Source organism: Oreochromis niloticus, linkage group LG15 (assembly GCF_001858045.2).
Source record: "Oreochromis niloticus isolate F11D_XX linkage group LG15, O_niloticus_UMD_NMBU, whole genome shotgun sequence".
NCBI classification, from domain to species: domain Eukaryota; kingdom Metazoa; phylum Chordata; class Actinopteri; order Cichliformes; family Cichlidae; genus Oreochromis; species Oreochromis niloticus.
Window position 1 is genome coordinate 30,178,401 of NC_031980.2, and position 21,826 is coordinate 30,200,226.

General features: G+C 40.3%; 3 protein-coding genes across 4 annotated transcripts; 1 reads left to right on the forward strand and 2 right to left on the reverse strand.

The window, feature by feature from the left end:
* Window positions 1–2,607: 2,607 nt before the first annotated feature.
* gpr63 (G protein-coupled receptor 63) lies at window positions 2,608–12,718 on the reverse strand. Of its 2 annotated transcripts, none has more exons than XM_005457911.4 (2): window positions 12,226–12,718; window positions 2,608–6,944 (listed from the first exon to the last, which is right to left on the reverse strand). In XM_005457911.4, exon 2 carries the CDS (start codon window positions 6,828–6,830, stop codon window positions 5,598–5,600), a length of 1,233 nt encoding a protein of 410 aa, XP_005457968.1. In that variant the 5' UTR covers window positions 6,831–6,944; window positions 12,226–12,718; the 3' UTR covers window positions 2,608–5,597. The 2 variants fall into 2 exon arrangements, with proteins under 2 accessions (XP_005457968.1, XP_005457969.1); XM_005457912.4 differs by lacking the exon at window positions 12,226–12,718 and adding an exon at window positions 8,697–8,814.
* A 1,125-nt stretch (window positions 12,719–13,843) lies between these two features.
* Window positions 13,844–19,985, reverse strand: ndufaf4 (NADH:ubiquinone oxidoreductase complex assembly factor 4). The gene is made up of 3 exons (XM_003452978.5): window positions 19,732–19,985; window positions 19,506–19,600; window positions 13,844–15,892 (listed from the first exon to the last, which is right to left on the reverse strand). The coding sequence occupies exons 1-3, from the start codon at window positions 19,865–19,867 to the stop codon at window positions 15,590–15,592; spliced, it is 534 nt and encodes a 177-aa protein (XP_003453026.1). The 5' UTR covers window positions 19,868–19,985; the 3' UTR covers window positions 13,844–15,589.
* Window positions 15,900–18,197, forward strand: LOC109194839 (uncharacterized). Its single transcript, XM_025899313.1, has 2 exons — window positions 15,900–17,014; window positions 17,146–18,197. The coding sequence occupies exons 1-2, from the start codon at window positions 16,482–16,484 to the stop codon at window positions 17,438–17,440; spliced, it is 828 nt and encodes a 275-aa protein (XP_025755098.1). The 5' UTR covers window positions 15,900–16,481; the 3' UTR covers window positions 17,441–18,197.
* Window positions 19,986–21,826: the final 1,841 nt, after the last annotated feature.

Sequence of the window (21,826 nt, forward strand, 5' to 3'; positions counted from 1 at the left end):
GGCATTCCCCTTTGTTTGGAAATAGGATTTTATTTTATGACTAAGAAACAACTTAATTTATTCAATTTTATTTATAAAGCGCCAAATCACAATGACAGTTGCCCCAAAGCAAAAAAAACAAAAAACACACAACTTAACTGGAGTCTGTTTAGTTTGTCAACAGAGCGACATTCAGCTGAAATAATGCAAGAGCAGTACACACAGAACGATATCCACAAGTGGCCCCTTGACTTTTCCTCATCTGCTTAGGTGAACATCCCCGTCTACATCCATCCGCTGTCACCATGCCTCCTCATGAGACATCTGCAGGTTCCTGTTGCTTAGTAATAGTCTTCAGTGCTATGATTAAAGTGAGCTTCAAAGCTCTGGACACGCTCATTACTCACAGCAGCCTGCATAATGAATCCCTGGGAGGAAGATGATTAAGAACAGCATCCTTTGTAATCAAGAGTGTGGTGGGGATCAAATTCGTCTTAGTGTTCGGTCTATCTGTGCCTCATCCATCCGTAGCAGGTCAATGAGGTCACTAGAGAAATGGCCAGTCAGCAATCTAAGAAAAACAACCTGCTGACCTTTTTGTGGATTGTTGGTGTTCTCTTCATGATGCTACAAGCAGCCAGGATCTCATTTGCTTGGCTTTCATGTCTCACAGTCTGCACAGATACATTTGTCTTTGATATGTGCTTTGGGCTGACATTAAAGGCGGAGTGTTCTGAAAGAAATTCAGATTACTAACATCCATATGTAGCTCATACTCACTGTGATATGGGACGTTATCAGACAGCAGGTGTCATTTTATATATTTCTATTTTACACTGACAGGATGCACACACACACACACACACACACACACACCAAAGGATGACTTTCTACAACATCATAAAAACCATTGAAAATCTTTCACTTTTAGAACTCTTCACTGTATTCTACATGAACTCCCTTAGTTGCAGTCATTCACCCTGCAGATGCTACCACCACTATGCTTCACTTTCAGGATGAAAGCATCAGGGGTAGAGCAGTCAACCACCACGTTCTCCTGGGGCAGTCTGTCAAGTCTTCTATGTAGCCAGTCCCACAATTCTACAATTCCACATCTGGAGTTTAGAGCGGTGGTGGCAATAGCTACAGGTTTATCAGCCAGGAGACTGGTTTGTGTCTCGTGCCGACTTTCCAGTTATGCTGCATTTTACTCAGTGATTCTTTTCATCTTTCTTTCATATTTATTATTTCACTCACTGGTCCAGTTTTTTGGTTAGGGTTTTGCCCAAATTCAAGGTAGGATTAAACTCCATGTTGATGATTCTCACAGAAAAAGATCGATATTACACGTGTAGCAGTAGCAGGAAAAATAGAGTTAAAACACTTGACAGAAGAGATCACATTTGCCATTTTAACCTTGTGATACTTGCTAATGAAGATGCTCTTCACAGTTATTAAAAGTAGATTGTGATGTCATTTTTGCAAAAGGCATATGGGGGTGGTAGTTAGCTTACTGAGTAATTATACAAGGTAAACAAGAATATATCGAAGAGTCAAACTCAATGAACTGAACAGTCACTAAAGCAGAGTTCCTGGTTCCTGGTTCAGACATGTGCATAATTCAATGCATGAATTATGCACAGAGCTGACACACACAGGAACAAGGACACCGTTTCAGGAAAGAGATGTTGCTGTTGGTGATTTTGACCATGACATAGGACTTGGTATATCAGAAAAGGTTACTGAGAAAATGATGCATACTTTTATCTAAGTGGGGCCATATATGAGGAATATATGAGGAGTACCTGATCATCTAGATAATAAGCACTCAGTGGAGATGATGACAGGAAGTGGAGTCCCTGAGTGGAAAGAGAAGACACGGATGATGCATCGGAAGGAGGGTAATGAAGGCAGAGTTTGCAAAGAGGCATAGTCACATAAACACTTGGTTCCCATATATGATGCCTTAAACATACAGCGATCACAAAGAAAAGAGAAAGCTGAATACATTAATTAATAATACAGATGCGTTTTCAGTATCAAAGGGTATCAGCAGCCACACATTCATATGTGTGTGTGGCTGCACACAGATGACGTGTAACTACATTTCTAGGGAGGTGTGCGTCGGGTCACAGAGTAGGCTATGTGATACATTACTCCACATGAAGTTATCATGAAAGGTGAATTGGTTATAGAGACCAAAACTATATTCAGTTATTTTATGAGGCTGTAAACAAGGTCCTTTATATTGTAAGGTAGACCCGACCATAATACATACAGAGAAATACCCAACAATCATATGACCCCCTATGAGCAAGCACTTTGGCGACAGTGGGAAGGGAAAACTCCCTTTTAACAGTAAGAAACCTCCAGCAGAACCAGGCTCATGGAGGGGCGGCCATCTGCCGCGGCCAGTTGGGGTGAGAGGTGGAAGACATCTCCTCTGTGAAAGTGGGCATTTTAACATGCAAGCTAGCCTCAAGTGGCAATTAGAGCGACTGCAGTCTTATATGTTGAGTCCCTGGTTTCTCACTTCTGTGGCAAAGAAGAAGCTTGTTGGCTACATCCTGCCACTCTACCATCATGGGTCCAAAACTATGCTTTAAACAAAAACTCCACTTAAAACAGTTTACCAAGGTAAGAAATGTCTATTTCTTTATTACATTCAACAGTACAGTACACTGAAATTGCACATTTTCACCAGATATAGCAGCATTCTGACTGGCAAATGGACTAATTATTAGGCACAATCAAAACATTTAAATACAAATACACACGTTCAATTGTGTCATGGCCACTTTCTGACCACAAACAGATTCCACTTAGCTGTTAATGTACATGCCTGGTAAAACAAATTCTATACAGCTAAACACACCGTCTTCTACCCGCAACTCCAGTGGCAACAAAACATGTAAGGTCAGGCCAAGCCCAGATTATCTTCTCAAAATAACACAAAAGAAACAAAAAGAAAAACATTTTCTCTTGCACAGCATGTGCCAATCAGTGCCTTTCAGGAGTTATAAAGACTTTTCGTTTATTTTTATGGTTTCCTTCAGACAACTTCTTCACTTAAGATAATGTCTTTAAAAAAAAAAAAAAAAAAAAAAAAAAAAAAAACCTGACTGACACCGTCTCACCTTTGGAGAAGTGGGTGATTGTGGGCTCAGTAAATGCAGCAGTGATGGCTTTAGAGCAGGTTTCTTGAATGCTGCAGTTTTAGATGAGCTGGTCTCTGAAGTACGGCTCGGTTTATATGGTATTAGTTCTTGATTTCAGGTGATATTTTTGCCAAATGTAGGCTGATTTTAAGCTCAAAAAAAGACAAAAAAAAAAAGAACTTTGGCACTAAAAAGTGAGGTGAAAGCCCAGCTGTAAACTGCCTGAGCTGGCCTAGAACTAGCTTAGACTCTGAAGCTGCTGCAGGTGGAGATCAGGGTCTTCACCTGTAATATGCAGCCACTTGTCTTATCTTATTATTTTTGACAAAACAGTTGCATTTCACTTGTTATTTCCTGAATTGTCGAGACTCTCTACAGCACAGGCGTCGAACTCCAGGCCTTGAGGGCCGCTGTCCTGCTTGCTTTCCAACTAACCTCCCCTTGTAGCTTCTTATTGGCAAAGCACACCTGATCCAGGTACTGAGCAGCAGGTAGGGCAGGGATATCTCAAAAACAAGCAGGATACTGGCCCTTGAGGACTGGAGTTTGACACCCCTGCTCTACAGGCTCAAATGCCAAATGGACTTCCAGTGTGTTTCAAAAGATGTGCTCAAGATTAAAATTTGGAAAATAGGCACAGAGATACAGCAGATATAGATTTGAATATAAAGATGTATATACTGTATATAAAGATGAACAACACAAAACCTAAAGATTCCCATTACCCTAAAGGCTGCTGTATAGGTCAAATTGTAGGGGGTTTGGTATGGTAGTCCAGTTGCCGTCGACCTGTTGGAGGCCTCACAACTTTCTGAGAATCTTCATACACTCCCTGACCATTTAAAGGCAGACTGACATTAACACTGCATTGAACCACTGTGGGGGTTTGAGGCAGATACTGCAAAGACATCCAGTTGATCCAACCCAACATTTGCCAACAATAGAACATCATATCCCACCACACTGGACAGACTGAGCAGGTAGACTGCACGCACACTGGTAGGTCATTCTTGACTAACAGCAACAGAATCGTGCTTATTTAAAATGCTTGCTCCGGATTGTTGGGTACAGGGTCTCAGCACATTTTAGTCGAGCCTGTTATATTCCACCACGGCACTGTTGCCAAGAACTATCAAGTATCAGAAGCTGATATTGAATCTACTGAGTCCTGTAAAATTTTGAATCTTTGGACCACACATTTGTCATCAAATATTTTGAGCCTATCCTAAAGTGCGAACAGATAAAACGATTTTAATGTCGTCATCATATACACAACACATCAAATGACAAGTCCTGAGCTTAGATCACCCAATAATCCCTGAAGTCTACCCAGTTTAGTTAAAAGCCCCCCAGGTATTTATTATTTGTTTTTAGATGGAATTTCTTTCTTTTCTAATGTAAAAGCCAACAGATGGAATGAATCATGGGTTCATTGTTGGTCAATCTTTGACTTTATCCTCACATCAACTCTCTTTTTTCTTGTTTTTTTATGTGTGAATCAATAAGTAGCTTGAGTGGTTTGAGTCTTAGGAATGACAAAGAAGCTCATTAAATAGTATTGTGTTTAATACTAGACTGCATTAACCAGAAAAACTACCACAACAAACCTTAAAGTGCACATATGCACAAAGCAAGCTGCCTGGTAAAGCCAGCAATGATTCTAAAGGTGTGTCTACTAACTGTTGCCACAATCAGTCATCCTGAATGGCTATTTATGTTTACTTAAGCCAGGGGCGTCCAACTCCAGGCCTCGAGGGCTGGTGTCCTGCAGGTTTTAGATATCACCCTGGGCCAGCACACCTGAATCAAATGATTAGTTCATTACCAGGCCTCTGAATATCTTCAAGACACGTTGAGGAGGTAATTTAACCATTTAAATCAGCTGTGTTGGATCAAGGACACATCTAAAACCTGCAGAACACCGGCCCTTGAGGCTTGGAGTTGGACACCCCTGACTTAAGCCATGGTGCACACATGACCTTTTTGCCTTTCAAAAGGATCGCCTCACTCTGAATTTCCTGCCCAACATACGTAACTTTTAACCACTAAATGCAAACACCATTCTGTCTGTTCATGACTGACTGTTGCTACTTCTTGTGGAAACTAAAGCTCAACCAAATCTTTGTTGATGAAGAATCCTCACCTTCACATTTGATGTTTTAAAAAAAAAAAACAACTTATAAAGTACAGTTTCAGTACTGACAGTGAGGTCTTATACTGGAAATTTTGCGATTTCTCATCTGACAACCTTTAAATCTCTGGGATGTTGGACTCACCGTGTACCTCCCGGATTGGATCTTCAGTCTGGCTTCTGTAGCAATAACCCATTCCACCTCAGCCCCCTTATATTTTTAATGCAGTGCTAACCTCAGTCTTATAGCCTGCTAAGAGAAGTAAACCATGAGAAAACCCTAGTGCGATAAGATGTATTTTAACAGTGTTTCAGAGAGGAGTTATGCCTTATACCACAGAGCGATGCTCTCCACATATATACACAGCACTTGGCTGTATGCGCCTCTTTGTGTTGCCTGGCAGCTGAGGAAGAAACTTGAAGTATTTGGGCATCAGATCGAGGCAGGCATCGCGGAACTTCTTGATCCGCCAGTAGTAAATAAGAGGATTGAGGGCTGACTTGAGGTAGCACAACCACAAGACCCATGTGCTGATTTGAAAAAAGCTGTCTTTGTGGTAGAACCTGTCACTGAAGGTAGTTACCAAGCTGAAGGCAGTGAAGGGTGCCCAGCATGCTGTAAACACGGAGAAGAGGATGAGGATGGTGGTGAAGGCACGGGTCTTGAAGCTCATGTCTATGTTCATCTTGAAGGGCTTCTGGAGGCTGAGGAGGCCCAGTTTGCTGGCCTGGCTCAGACAGACGCTGTCTGTGTGGCTATGGATGCGAATGGCATTGTGGCGGATGGTGTTGAGGATGCCCATGAATGTGTATAGCATGACCGTGAAAGGCAAGAAGAAAAAAACTAGCGTTAATATCAACACATAGGCGTGGTAACCGGGATCACTGCTGTAGCCAAATATACACTGAGGAGCTCTGGGTGGGATCTGTAAAGGAGGTGAGCCAACAGCTAGAGGGAAAGTGAAAATGAACGAGAGTCCCCATGTGACCACTATGAGCAGCTTGGCTCTCTGTGGGCTCAGCTTATCTTGCTTCTGGACAATAATAAGAAAACGATCAATGCTTATTATAAGCAGTACAGCTGCTCCTTCCATAACAAAAAACCAAAAGAGCATGGCTGAAACGCGGCAGAAAACATCTCCAAAAATCCAATTGGTGGTCACCACAGTAACCAGAGCAAAGGGCATGTTCAAGATGGCCAGCATCATGTCCGCAAATGCCAGACTAGCCAGCAGAATGTTGATGGCTGAACGCATGGCAGACCTCTGGTACACCATCAGGCACACTACTATGTTTCCTGACAGCGCCACTAAAAGGATGACTGCCATGACAAAGCAGAAGAAGATCTGCAGAGGTAGGCCAACACCTTGCTGGATTTCCAGAGCATTTGCCGTTGGGGTGACCGGCTCCGAGGGAGACCCGGAGCCCAGGGAAACGTTTGCCTCGGAGAGGTCTTCCATTGGTAGCCTCTCAGAAAGGTTCAGCAACCTCGTAACGACGCAGCAGAAACGGCCATTAATGTCCCCTGTATCCAGAAGGGGAATGGTAGTGGAGAGAACCATTCTTCTCCAGGGTGAGCAGGCATCATTGCATGAGAGTTCACATAAAATCTGATGGCAGACACGCGGATATCATGTCCCCAAGGCCACACGGCACCATCTTCATGGTAGCAAGACCTTAAGACAAAAATAGAAAATATGTTAGAATTCCATTATGAATTCCATTTTTCTGAACAAGCAGAAAAATATTATTCCAAAATACTTTTTGAAATACTATGTAAAATTTGAACACAGCTCCAAGGACACGGAGTCCTTAAAGATTTCATGCTACTGTAATAAAATAGGATGTTTCTGCCAAAAGATTGGTGCCTGAGTAAAATATGACTCATTTCAGTTTTTTTAAGCAATCAAAAACACAAAGCCTTACTGTCTTAGAACAACAGATCAACACCATGACGGAAATCTTTATAAAGCAGAGGACGACTTTCTCACCAAGACCTTTTTACAAAACTGAAAGAAAAATGTCAAAGTTTACTAAACAAAAATAAAATTCGATGAGCAACTGTTTTCTTTTTCATCATTTTGTGTGTGTCTGACTGTATCCTTCCCCCAACCACGTACCAATTAAACTAATTACATCTTTGAAATAATTAGCAGAAAGTTTATTTTCCAGTATACAGAATTAAGCCACATTTAAAAGTGGAATACAGAAAGACAAATCTGTCTCCAAAAAGAAACACATTGTCTGGTGTGTTTGGCTAAACTGTGATAAGAAATCCTATTCCAATTTTTTTTTACCCCTGAGAGTGACAGAAAGCTAGTGCTCAACCGGACACAAGGCAAATACTGCAATAAAAACCCTTATCACTAGTATAAACACTGGAGGCATTGCAGGCGGGCCAGCTGGTATTATTACAATAGGCAGCAAATGCCAGATGTAATAAATGGGCAGCACCAGAGAGTCCATTTGTTAATAGGATAACTTTCCACACAAATTAAGCTTTTTAGTATTTTAGTTCTGTGTGGGTGTAAAAAAATAAATAAATATCAAGCCGGTGTAATTATGAGCAATTACTGTGACAACACTGCATTTAAGCCTGTTAGGGGGATCTGTACTTTAGCTGTGCTGCTGTGATACTAGGATATGCAGCCATTTGACAGATAGCGCCATCTCTTCAGCACACCGAGGAGACAAAAACCTACAATGCAAAAATAAACTGCAGTGAAATCGGGCAGAGTTTGTTTTGTTCATATGCTGATGACAAGCTTATTGTCTGCCACAATTTCCACAAGGACAGCAAGGAGCAGCCGGTTTAATCTTCTTGGCCCAGTTCCCACTTCATTAACTCTGCATTCAGTGAGGTAGACTGCTGCATGTCGGCCTCAACAGGTAGGGCAGCAGTGTTCGCTGCTTTTGGGTGCAATGACCTACGATGTTAAAATAGCCACTCCAGTCTCCCAGCAGTCAAGTGATCCTGCATAGGAAATGAATGATCAGGTACTCGGTGTTCTGAACGACAGGGAAATGTTTAAATAACTGCAGAGGCACTGCAATTATGTAATGAGAATATGCTTACAGCTTTTCACACATCTTGTAACCTTGAATCGCTCAGAGGGAAAAGATTTGTTGGAAAGCTGCCCAGTGAGCTCACGATGGTGCTCGTGATGTTACTGGAAGGTACCAGTTTTACAGCAATAATAGCCAGTTCAGACACCGTGTTTATTTCAAATAGCACTGTTAAACACTGGTGTGTCTGTGAGAGCAATACCAGTGTTTCCCCTCACATAGCATTATTTGGACAGGCTGCAGAGTTATACGATCACCCACCCGAGTATGTTTGAAGAGTCACTTTTAAAAAAAAATTCTAATCTAGAGATCAAATAGAGGACAATCCCTTGCTATTATTTCAAAGTTCAGTCGCTGCTTACCAGTTAGCTCCTGCCCTTCCCTGTTAATGCTTCCCTCCTGCCTGTACTCTTACAGTTGGTAATCTCTGCAGTCTTATAAATGTTTCTGCGATGTCCTTGAAATGAAGCAGCTACAGAGAGGAGGTAGACAGAAACCTGCGACCCAGGGCTCTCGTGTATAACCTTGTTTTTAGGTACCTTTGAACATTTCACACTGTTTTTTTCCCAGTGATATCATGTCTTGCATTCAAATGACTCATGACTTTAATTCCCCACACCATCTACCTATGCTTATTTGTAACGAAGCATAGACTTTGCAGCAGATTGTACACAACGTTGTGAAACCGTTACAGGGAGCACTTTAAAGTAGTAGTACGAGATATTACTTTTAAAATAAAAACTGCAGACTCTGGAAAGCAGGGACTCTAACTTAAAGAGCTCTAGCACAGTAGTGAAAGCACAAGTGGAAGGAATGTTACCACAGATCCATTTAGTACATTAGTGTTCCGAGGATCAAGCAGAGATGTCACAAGATATCCAAGTGTCCTTATTGTCTGCATTCAAATGTTCTGGAAGAATAAAGATTTGGCTGGTTTTGCTCATGTTTATTTAGCATTAGTTAGCAATGCTAATACCGATTTCTGGCGATCTAAAAATTGGAATATTCTGATATATCGTTGAAAAAACAGATTTCCCTATAATTTAATATGTGTAGTTATTTTAATTACACGTTTATGCACTGCCTGACTATACCTAGAGCAGCCGTTTATCGTTTCTGGTTTTCTAAAAAAAATGCATTAGGAACACCAGCAAAAAGACTGAATGGTGTTGAAGGTTGTTTCACCTTCTTTATCTCTTCTTTACTTTTTAAAATGTTCATTTATCTGATATAAATAAAGATGAGGTTCGTTCATCCATCCAGATTCAAGTCTAGGCAAAGATGCCCAGATTTTCATCTACCCAGCTGCTTCTTCCATTCAGTTCATTCAGGGAGACTTCAAAGGATTCCCAAGCCATCCAAGAGATATATTCTCTCTAGTGTGTCTTGGATCTTCCCTAGGGAGTCTTACTGGTGGGACATGAAACACCCTATATAGGAAGTGTCTGGGAGGTATCCTTGTCAAATGCTCAAACAACATCAACAGGCTCCTTTTGATGTAGATGAAGAGTAACAGCTCTACTTCAAGCTCTTCCCAAATAATCACGCTCCTCACCTTATCTTTAAGGGTTAAGAAAGATTATTTACACTGCGTCTATCCACAACTTCAATCTTGTGGTCACTACACAGAGTTTGTGGCTCTATGGTCTCAGATTTGGAGGTGCCAATTCGCTTTACACTCAGCCGCCCTACTGCAAGCTGGGGGTCAAGAAGTCAAATGAATCCTATGCCAATACAGACAGAGTGGCAAATACAGTTTTAGTTAGACGTTAACATCCACTTATTTCGTTGAATGTTTCGTTTCGTTGTCTCATCTGACCATAAAGATTTTCTCCAGAAGGCATCTGGCTGGTATATATAAGCTTCTGCAAATTTCAGTCAAACATAAAACTGTTGATTTTGAGCAGAGCCTTCTATCGCAAACTTGCTCCACAGTACACAGTGACGCTGGTGTTCCAGCAGTTTCCACTTCACGGCAGGCTTGAGCCTTGGTAGTTTCTGAATTATTCCTGGAATTCCAAACAGATTTCCTCTCATCTGAGGCTGACAGTTTGAGTCTTCTTAAAGACCTTAGCAAAGTGGTGACGCATCTGAATAACTTGTACTTAAGCACAATTGTCTGAACTGATAATCATGAAATCTGCAGTTATTTAGAAATGACTCCAAGAAATCTTGTCAACTTGTATAAATTTACAATTCTCCTTAGAACTTCAATACGTTTACTGGATTTTCCCATTATTCTGAGTGTGGGTCACTGCAATGAATGCTCTCAAAGAGAAATTACGAAAGAGTAGTCAATCATGATCGCTAATCAACAACACACCGTATCAAGTTAAAACATACTGTAGAACCTTCGGCACCACTTATTAAAAGATTATATTTGACACTGTATGTATACTTTTTAACCTGTGAGGATTACATGAAATCCCCCCAAAAATACAAACTCGTTCTTTTATTTTAAAGTCATCATCATGATGAGTGAATGTAAACTTCTGACCACAACTGTAGTCAGTAATATTCAATTCAATTCAATTTTATTTATACAGCGCCAAATCACAACAACAATAGCCTCAAGGTGCTTCATATTGTAAGGTGGACGCTTTAGATCCTACAATAACACATACAGAAAAGAACACAATAATATGAACCCCTATGAGCAGGCACTTTGGTGACAGTGGGAAGGAAAAACTCCCTTTTAAGAGGAAGAAACCTCCAGCAGAACCAGGGTGGCCATCTGCCGTAACTGGAGACCATAATACTGGCCTACCAATAATAGGTTTTACCTGCCTCTTGTTAACTGATTGAGTTAATCCTTTCTCTTCCAGACATTTTGAAAAATAGCAGCCGCAGAAACCGTAGCAAAATATATATATGGAAGAAATCAACACCACTGAACAGCCTATCACAACCGCTGCAAACCGCATCATCCATCATGTAGTTACATTTTGGGGGCAGTGCATGTTAGGCTACAGCATCAGTTACAGCAAAGGGGTTCAGAAGGGTTTGTGGCTACGCTGTACCTATAGTGCAGTTTTAACAAAGTATAATTTCACTGTCAGACTGAGTCGAAGAAGTGCAACTGTAAAATCACAGCAGTATACTGTTGCGTTATATTTGCCTCACAAGTCAGATGTTGCAGCAAGTTTAACAGTTTTACTGCTTTTTCGTGCATTACAGCCAGATTATCAAGTCAGGGTTGGTGGGGGTTGCTCCAACTTTACTAATTGGTTCAACCACTTTATGCTTAACCATACACCCCTCACACCAAGCTGAAATTACACTGAATAACTACTTTAATTTGTTTCACTGTTAGCCTTTTGTGAAACAAAATGTATTAATAAAAAAAAACAGTAAAATTAGATTGCTGTATGTATTTACTTGCTACATTTATTTTATAAACTCAGAAACAGAATGTTTCAGTGAAGGCTGATGTTCCCTGGATGGTTTCCAGTCTCTTCCACGCACTGAGGACTGGAGCTTATGGAACACTGGTACTGGATTGGTACTTGGCACCGGTAGATACCCCTCAAAGACAGATGAACAACGACCTTAATGATATATTAGTGCCCAGTACCTTATTCAGACCAGGCCTTCCCTTCATCCACCCCCAACTCACAGCTATTTATGCCAGGCCGAAGCAGCTCGCCGACGGCTGTTTCACAGAGCATGAAACCGCTTATTTCGACAGGATTCGGTGATTTGGAGCAATCTACTCAAGCTCAGAGACCGAGACAATAAACAGACACTTCACATTAATGCAAGCGACGAGAACAGCGGGTGTTCGGAACAAACGGCCTAATTCATGTTTTAGCACAACATTTATTATTATTATTAATGGCATTATTACACCGCTGCTGGTCGGGTTTACAGTATACTCGCTAATATTATTACCTGCTTCATTCTCCCATGCTGGAGCTCAGGAGCAGCTCAAGTACTGAAGCCCAGTCCGGAAAAATGGAGCATCTCACCTCCCAAAAATCTTCATGGTCGTCGGTGTAGAGAAAGACACATAACTGCTGATGTACCCGAGAAAAACCCTGTTTTAGCTTTTAAAATATATATATTTTGGCAACAGCGCGACGGCCGGTGATGCCACCACCTCCACAAATGAAGCCTCAGAAGAAAAAAAAGTGAAATCCGTGTTTGGTCAGAACGGCTTTGTTTCCAGCAACAGCTGCTTATCCGCGGCGGGAAAACGGAAGGTTTCCTGCTCAAATCTTTGTTTTTCTTCGTCCATATGTGAGGTGTGAACAGCCCATCCTCCACTGACAAATGTACCAGTGTCACTGTATGTGAGCGTCTACTGTACGGAGCCCAGATTCTCCTCACACGGTTCCAAACTACTCTCACTGGCTGCTGCCTGCGGGAAGGCGCAGACACCGACTACTTCCTATATTGCCTTTCAAAATAAAGAACTAGTTGTGTTTTTTAAATAGTGTTTTTGAGTGGATGTAAAGTTGATTTGGTTGTTTTCATGTGATTTATGTTATAAACAGTACACCCAAAAAGCTCTTAAATGCTGTTGCAGTTGCCCCACGTATAAACAGAATGCTGCCTCGCATTAAAAATCATCTGATGATGATTTTTCAAAAACATCCAAGTTTTTCTTGTAAAAGTCCCACTTTATTTGTAATTGCAAATTTTGTCACAAAATCTTTAAAAATGAAATGTGTATGAAAAGGATTTTTTTTTAAGATTGTGTTGAAAAATAAATAGCTAAGCTTTAACTCAAAATTAAATTTCATGGCGTATGGCTAAATTGTTGTTTCTGCATTTTTGATTTATAAATCAATTATCTGCATTATTTTGAAGATAACGCTACACAGTTTCTGGTAAGGTTTGCGTTACTTGATAACTGACATACCCAGAAGCCAGTGGCATGGGCAAAAGTGGATATTCCTAGTGAGGTGCCCCGTTTCGAGCACCGACCAATAGAAAGGATAGACTGTGCAAGTGGGGCGTGGCTTGTTTTAGCGGAAGTGCTTTTTGGGGCATGTGCGGATGCATGTAGTGGGTGGTAAAGATAACAAAGACAGTACATTAGTGCTAAAGTAATCATGGTGTTTTCAGGATATTGTGCAGTGTGGCTGGACTGTACAAGAAATTCAATTATTTGAAGATTTTTTTCCTTTTATTTGAAACATTGTGCGTATATGCAGCAGATGGTATAAGTGCCACAGGATTGTTTTCATTCATAAATATACCCCATGATGTTCCTTCATTTTTGACTTCTACATTAAAATGCATTAAACACAGCCCCATCCATAGAACTTTGGACCCATGTGTTAGACAAGACTCATCTCCTTTGTCAGCAAAACAACATTTCCGAGCATCACTGTCTTACCTGGAATGCTGAGTAATCCAGATCTACAGTGACACTGGTGGATGGGGTGGATGGAGTAAAAAAAAAAAAAAAAGTCAAAAGAACAAATGTCAGTGAGTTCATATGTAGTAATAAACGGCTACATTTTAGACACAACACTGTCTGACATCTTTAAAAGAACATTTCAACAAGTTAGAAACAGACTGCTGCTGTTTGTTGTCTTTTGTGTGTGGTTTGTACAGAGGAATTACTCTCATCATACAAGCCTGTATACAAGCACAGTATCAGCAAACAGGTCTGTAACTACTACAAGTGACAGTACTAGAGGAACTGCACTTTCATTCCCAGACTATAGCTTTCATTATTGGATAATAACTCTGAAACAGGACAAACTAGAGCTACATTTGACTCCTCATGTGAACCCAATTCAAAAGTTAAACAGTAGAATCTTAAAGTGGTCTAAAATGGAAATATGTATTTAATACCACAGATAGTCAATTGTATGCATTTGTTTGCTCTAATGAGTACAGAGGTGGAGTTACCCATTAGCTTAAAACAACAATAGCACTTAATTTGCACCGTTTTATCATGTGATCTGCATTGGTGAAAAATAAAACCTGACCCATGATCTTTTGTATTTTCACCTATTACTGACCTACGTTTAGATATGCGATTTAGCTCAATGCCTCCACAGACTGTATGTAAAAGATGGAAGCTGAAGTCGAAAATAAATTCTGTATCTGATTAGAAAAATATGAGAAAAAGACTTTTTAGCTCCCTTGACCTATTTCCTCATAAATTATGGTCACTTTGTTACTAGGAACATTAGACTTTAGTTCATGTTTGACTCACACACAAACCCACCCCTCACTCAATATGTATTTGACAACATCAAGATGGTGTTCGTTAAAATATTCAAGGGTTCAAAACATGACTTTACTAACAACTGGCAACATCACAGTTGGCTACACCCAGTTTTGTTAACGAGATCTGTTAAGGCTAACGTCAATGTTTTCAATGACGCTCAGTATTGATGTTAAAAAAAAATGTCACAGAATTACTAATTTTCTATAAAAGTGACATGTGTTTTCTACCCCGGAGATGAGTTCTATATACCTTAACAAGTTCAGCTGTACACCAGAAGCAGGTAACTATAAAATTGTGCAATCACATGAACTTCAATACTGACTGATGATAACACAAGTACAAAAAAACAAAACATAAAACCGGATTAACAAAGAAAGCTGATAACCACACAAAATACAGCAATTATCCCTGAAGGAAGTTCTTGGTTTTTCCAAGGCTTTTGTCAGGCAAGCTTGGTTAGGTCAAACTGGGTTTTTGGTGCACCACCCAGGTCTCAGGAAGTGATGCTAGTGTAGCTAATTAGAGAAGATCCTCCTGCTAATTGCATCTTTGAATCAGGTTTCCTGAGTGAGATGCCCAGGGGACTTATTGTTATGCAAGTGATGGGAATCCCAGCACTAACTGTGCTAGCCTTTTCCATTTGCTTACTATCTTTATGCTAAACTTGCTTGCTTTCATATCACACAAATATGAGCCTGTCCATCTGAATGTCATTCTATGAAGAAAATCTAGTAAATGTACTTTCCAAACTGCTGAATGACTCCTTTTGATGTTGTCCACCTGCATATTGACATCACCCAGTTTTAGATAGTTCTCTGATGAAAATAAAACAAACCAATAGGATTACAAAGAAGATTAAATATCTAGAATTATTCTCATGTTTATTGTAGGGGTGTTTTGTATCTGGTAATATGTCCCATGAAATTTCCTATGATCTCATCTCCATGTCAGCAATATGTAATGTCCAAGCTTTCAATCAGCTCATTCTTGCAGTGACAAACACTGAAATACATAAATAAATTAAATATGCTGTCATTTTCCACAGAGATGTCAGAGACTCTAGTCCTACGCAGCCTTTATCTCCTTGGCTTTTTTAGTCTTGGGTGGTATGATCTCAACCTTGAAGGGGACAAAGAACTCTAAAAGTGCTTTAGTTTCTTTCAAGTCCAGAGAATACTCTTGTGCGATCTTTTCGGGGCTCCATGTCTGAGGCTGGTGCTGGTGGCTGCCCATAGCCTTCAGGGCCTCAGCAATGGTCAGTTTACCAATGGGAACATCCGTGAGCTCCACCAGGCCCAACGGAGATGCTGGGACACTGAACTTGAGAAGTCGTCGCTGTTCTTTCCCCGCCGTCACGTCCTTCAATACCTGAGAGAAGAACGAGCAGTGAAGAATAACTATTGTGAATAAAAATAAAAAAAATCAACACTTAAAAACTTTTGGCCGGTGCACATGCAAATTCCACACAGGAAAGTCAGGTTTGAAGTTGGGAATGACAGATTGGCTAATTTCCCAAGTTCAAAAAGTCCCCTATCACAACACAGCAAGAACGTCCACCTTACCTTTATGATACTTTGTGGCATAAAGGTAACCTAACTACATTTGCAATCATAAATGTAACAAATAATGCTACAATTTTTTTTTTAATTGGTTTGGCGCAGTTTTCACAAGCAATTGGTACATTTTCAAAACTCTTCATACTTATATCACAACAGATCATCAAAAGTGCACCTTTTTCAAACATTTCAGCATATTTCCAATTGTGTTAGTACAATACACATAATGACAAAATATCCTTTTCACTACACAAAATATGTGTTTCATCTAAATAAATGTTTCATTCACAGTTACTGCCTTTCATAATGTTATCACTATAAAATTTTTGATTTGCATCTCTTATCATTCAGTTTAATACATTTGTCTGTCATTCAATTCAACTGATCTTAATGTTTAATCAATGAATCATTCATTATGTCCATGGATTTCCAACTTGACTGATTGTTGTCTGGTCATTTGTAAGTTACACATTGCTGCAAGAGCTTTCAATCTAGAAATACTAATTGCTAATCGTTTCCCCCTGATGATCACAATTAGTTACCATATAAGTAGAACTGTGTTTGAGACTTTGCACTGTTCAAATATGGAGCAGGATAGACTCGTAGGGAGAGGAAACCTTCATCGAAGAGGTGGTGGTGCTCCTCGACAGAGAGGTGGGCACAGACAAAGAGAGAGAGGTGGTGGTGCTCCTCGACAGAGAGGTGGGCACAGACAAAGAGGAAGAGGTAGTGGTGCTCCTCGACAGAGAGGTGGTCTTCAGAGAAATGTAGGCAGAAGACAACGCACCATCATCTCTAATGAAGTCCGGGCCATCGTTGTTGACCATGTGGTTAACAGAGGCTTTACCATGGCTGAGGCTGCCAGGTTGGTACAGCCTAATTTACAAAGGTCAACTGTCAGCTCTATCATCCAAACTTTTCGCCAAGAAAACCGGTATGTCTGCTATAGCAACTTCACTTCTAAAAAAATAGTACCCTATTGTATAGATGAACAACATGTAATTGTCAATTTACAGTAATGTGATAGGTAATACTTCAATATTGACAGTATATGATTGTCCTCAGAATTAACAGGAGACAACCTGGTGGTGGTCGCCCATGTGTTTTGACTGACCAGCAGGAGTTGGCTGTGGTGGAAATGGTCAGGGCAAGGAATGACATACGGCTGTCTGAAATCAAACAGGCTATTGAGAACAGCAATGACACCTTTGCCAATGTGCCATCAATTAGCCTTCCAACGATTGCCCGGCTTTTGAAGAAGCACCAGGTTTCCATGAAACAAATCTACTTGGTTCCTTTTGAGAGGAACAATGTCCGGGTGAAACAACTGCGTTCAGAATATATTCAGGTACAACACTAAACTGGCATGCAATTACTGTAACAGTACTGACAACTATTAGTTGTAAAAAAAACTAACTAAACATTCATTTTAGAGGGTGATGGAGCTGGACGCTGGACGCTGCTGTGAATCATCACAAGTATATTTTCGTTGATGAGGCCGGTTTCAATCTGGCAAAAACTAGACGCAGAGGACGTAACCTTATTGGACAAAGGGCTACCATCCAAGTCCCTGGACAACGTGGGGGAAACATCTCAATGTGTGCAGCTATATCTGAAGATGGTGTGGTAGGCTGTAGACCAGTTCTAGGGTCATACAACACTGAACACCTGAGTTTTTTTTTTAAATGAACTGGAGCAGGCCTGTCAGGGAGAAGACATCGTCTATGTTGTTGTGTGGGACAATGTCAGCTTCCACCATGCACAGCTGGTTCAGGAATGGTTTCAAACACATCCTCGCTTCATGACCCTCTATCTTCCACCATATTCCCCTTTCCTCAACCCAATTGAGGAATTCTTCTCTACATGGAGGTGGAAGGTGTATGATCGCCATCCCCATGAGCATGTCTCCCTTCTGCAAGCCATGTGTGAAGCTTGTGGTGATAACTGCTGAGAAATGTCAAGCCTGGATTCGTCATGCCGGGAGATTTTTCCCACGGTGCCTGAACAACGAAGACATCCACTGTGATGTTGATGAAAATTTATGGCCCAATGTTTATTATTTATGGCCCAATGACCAGCTTGATTAATTGTGTAAAAGTGATAAGAATAAAATAAAAATATATTTTGCTTATGTAAATGACTTGTTTTTTTTCCTCCCTTTTTCATGTGTGTGTGTGTGTGTATATATATATATAGAGAGAGTTATATAATTTTTTTTATGTCTGAACATAAGTGTAATATTTGCTGTGTACAGTTTTACAGTTCAGTTACACTCATTCATCACCAAGGACAATTTGAATCGCTTACCTTGTATTATTTGCTCCTGAATGAAATGATTGGTAAAAGTATTAAGTTGAAAAAACAGCTTAAATTATTATTCTAATAGATACTAATTCCATCATTTATACTCTTAGATGTATGCATTAGTTAGATTTTATTTTACAGAGTCAGGAAAGAATATGTACTGTCTGATGCCATCTTAAATATGAAAACAATGACTTCCAGTCTCAGAGTCAGCAATATTAAGCTTATTAATTTAACACTCTTATTGGAACTTGAACATAACTGGACAAAACTGAATCAGTGCAAGCCTAACATGCATCTACATATTTGGTTGTTCCCTTTGAAAGGTCTTGTCCTCTGGACCACATGTGGATGAGATATGAACAGCTATGAACAGATAAAAGGTCAAATTCAAGTAATGTGGATGCACATGAATATTTGACTATTCTGATTAAGAAATAGAAGCACAGTCACAGCTGTCCTCCTGCCATCATCCAGCGATGGACAGCCATGGTGGTATAAATTGGTCTTTTTCAAATTAAAAATTAAAAACTGAAAATAAAACTGATTCATTACAACACAGCCAAGCCTAGAATCATGGGATCTGCAGGTGATTTATCACTGGTGGCTCACTACCATCAACAGTTTGTTTGATTAGTGTTGATTAGGTTTTTACATTTCTGTCACCTGATTACCAAGACTTGGATGGATAATTCTTTAAAAAAATAAATAAATAAATAAAAAATTGTGAGCACAAAAGCTCAACCTATTGTTTACGAGGGCCAGCCAATTAGAAGAAAACAGGCTTAAAGGGAGCAGGATGAGATTAGGCAGCTTGTTTCCAGACAGCAGCTGAACAGAGCAAAGACTACTTTTGAACTGTGTTCATGCAAAGCTACCTTAGCAAAGTCCAAACATGAAACATATGTAGCTGGCGATGATAATGATAATTCCCGTTTAACAGCCAATGTTAATCTATAATGTCTTCCTTTATTCTTCATAACACAGAATACATGAATGTCTCAACTATGCAAAGATTCGACCTCTAAACGTCTGAATGACCCACACTGAGAGCAAAAACACTAACAATTGAGCAGAGCTGATGTAACAGCATTCAAACACTCAGCCAGAGTCAGTCTGACCTCTGCTGCAGCCGGTGCTGGATCTCTGGACTCCACGTACACGGACCTGAGGTGGTCCAGCAGCGGCGCGTTCTTCTGGTTCAACGAATCCACTTCTGAAAAACACAAACCGACGTGAGAATCGTCCCCGAGCTTTCTGAGGACACACGGCTGAACGCTGAGCCTACCATGACCCCGGGTTAACTGTTACACAAGCCAGCTAACACTCACTCACTCACTCACTCACCTTGCAGGCTGGAGGCTGTCGATGGAAGCTTGACTGCGTGCCGGGGCGCCGCTCGCGGCTTGTCCTTGGAGAGTTCTCGGTGCACTCGGTTTTCCAAGTTATAATTCCTGAACACACGCGTAACCCGTGCACCCATGTTTAACAAATTGTCAAAGCCTGCTATGAATAAAGTTGATTCAAACTGCCGACGGCGAGCGAGAAGGTTCTTTTTACAGGCGGAAATGTGAAAAGCGCAGCGGAAGCAGCAGCGACACCGTGTGGTTGGATGAGTTTATTGTTCCCCGTGTCTTTATTTCAATTGCCAAACGTAAGGAGGCTGAATACAGGCCTTAGTTAACTCAATAAATTAAGAAATAAATAATTAGTTTCATAATTTAATTGAGTGTTTTTAATAAAACATATCTTTTTTTGTTTGTTTTGTTGTAAAAACCTGTCTGCCAGTTTTAACAAGAAGAATCATGATCTGAATGCACTGTTGTGTCAAACACAAGGAGAGTGACAAAGAGAAGAAAAAAGAGAGAAAGAAAAATAAATAGGAAAAAATCTAAATACAAAGGACAAAGCGTAAGTAAAGTGAGTGTGTGTGTGTATGTTTGTTTGTTACAAAACATACTTAGCAATTAGGATGAGAAGTCAACTATGTCTCCAAGGAGCCCCCCAAGAGAAACAGCCCCCCAAGAGTACTGAAGATGCAAGGCCATATGTTCTGAACTTTGTTTTATCCAATAAGATAAACGTATCTCACTTTGTACTCATTAAAATTCAAAACAATAAACTCATTAGGACAGTGTTTATTGAGGTCAAGAGTGGTTTACCATATGGCCATGAAAAAGTCTTCTGTGTCAAGGCACTTTTCTTTTCCACTATTTAAATCCAAAAACTATCCATCTTTATATACACAGCAGAGTAAACCCAGAAAGGATTTAGGGGATAATTCAGTAAGAAACAAGCTTCAGACAGCCTCATCTTATGGTGTCACTTTGTATATATCGGTTATAACCCTAAAATGTCCAGCAGAGGGCAGCATTTAATACTCTATCACATTCTAAGTGGGGTTATATGGCTGGCCTCTTTTTGGGGTTCAAGCTCATCAGACATGTTTTTCAAACATGAGCTGAACTGGCCCGTCAGGCCTGGCCCAGGGAGGCTTTATTTTTTATTGAAATAAAGGAAATAAATGAGCATTTAAACTGTCAACAGAAGCCGGTCTTCATGTAAGGCAAGATGCTGGGAACACATCTGGAGGTAATTATCTACTCAATCATAAAGAAACAGCTCACAGTGTTTTTGTGAGGAGTGAACTTCACTTGAAGTAATGCTACTCCCAGTTTGGGAGCTGATGGAAGTCAATAAAAGGCCAGCCAGTGATGTTTCAGTTACATCAGCTACTATCTCAACAAGAGACAACGCGAGGTAGGTTTTATTCCAAAACAACAACAGTGCAGCTGGAATATGAGAGCTGCTGATGACTGCTTATCATTTCTGTCCGTGTGGAGTCAGGAGTTGATGTGACAACTCCAAATATTTCCACCTCCACCGCTTTCTGTAACAGTGTTTGGAGACAAGCTGCACTCTTGATGTGTACAATAGAATGGCACTGTGGAGACTACGAATGAGGCAGAACAGGCATATTTCAGGGGGTGCCGGTGTCATTCCACATGTGTTCTTCTGGGGCTGAACAATAACGCAAACAAGGTGCCAAAAACTGCAGTTCATCTAATGTCCACAAAAGAAAGTCAACCACCCATTTTTAAACACACAAACATTTCACAGCCTGATAGAAAACATCAGTTTTGGCATTTGTGGCTAATTTCTTCTTTCATAGCAACTGTAAATTTTCAGGAAAGGCTCAAGGTTAGGGATGTGGCTGCTTTATTGACATGTTAGTCCACACCTCTACTAACTAGCATCCCTGAATTAGACCGCACAGACTGTTTGTACTTTTAGTATCTTGTGGAAAATAAACTTTTAATAGAACTATCTGACAAATAATATTGTGTATTGTGTGCTAGAGATGGTCCAAGAAGTCTGTTACCTAACAATAATTATCAGATGAATGTGTCTGTGCATTACATCTGTACAGTTTATAAATGCA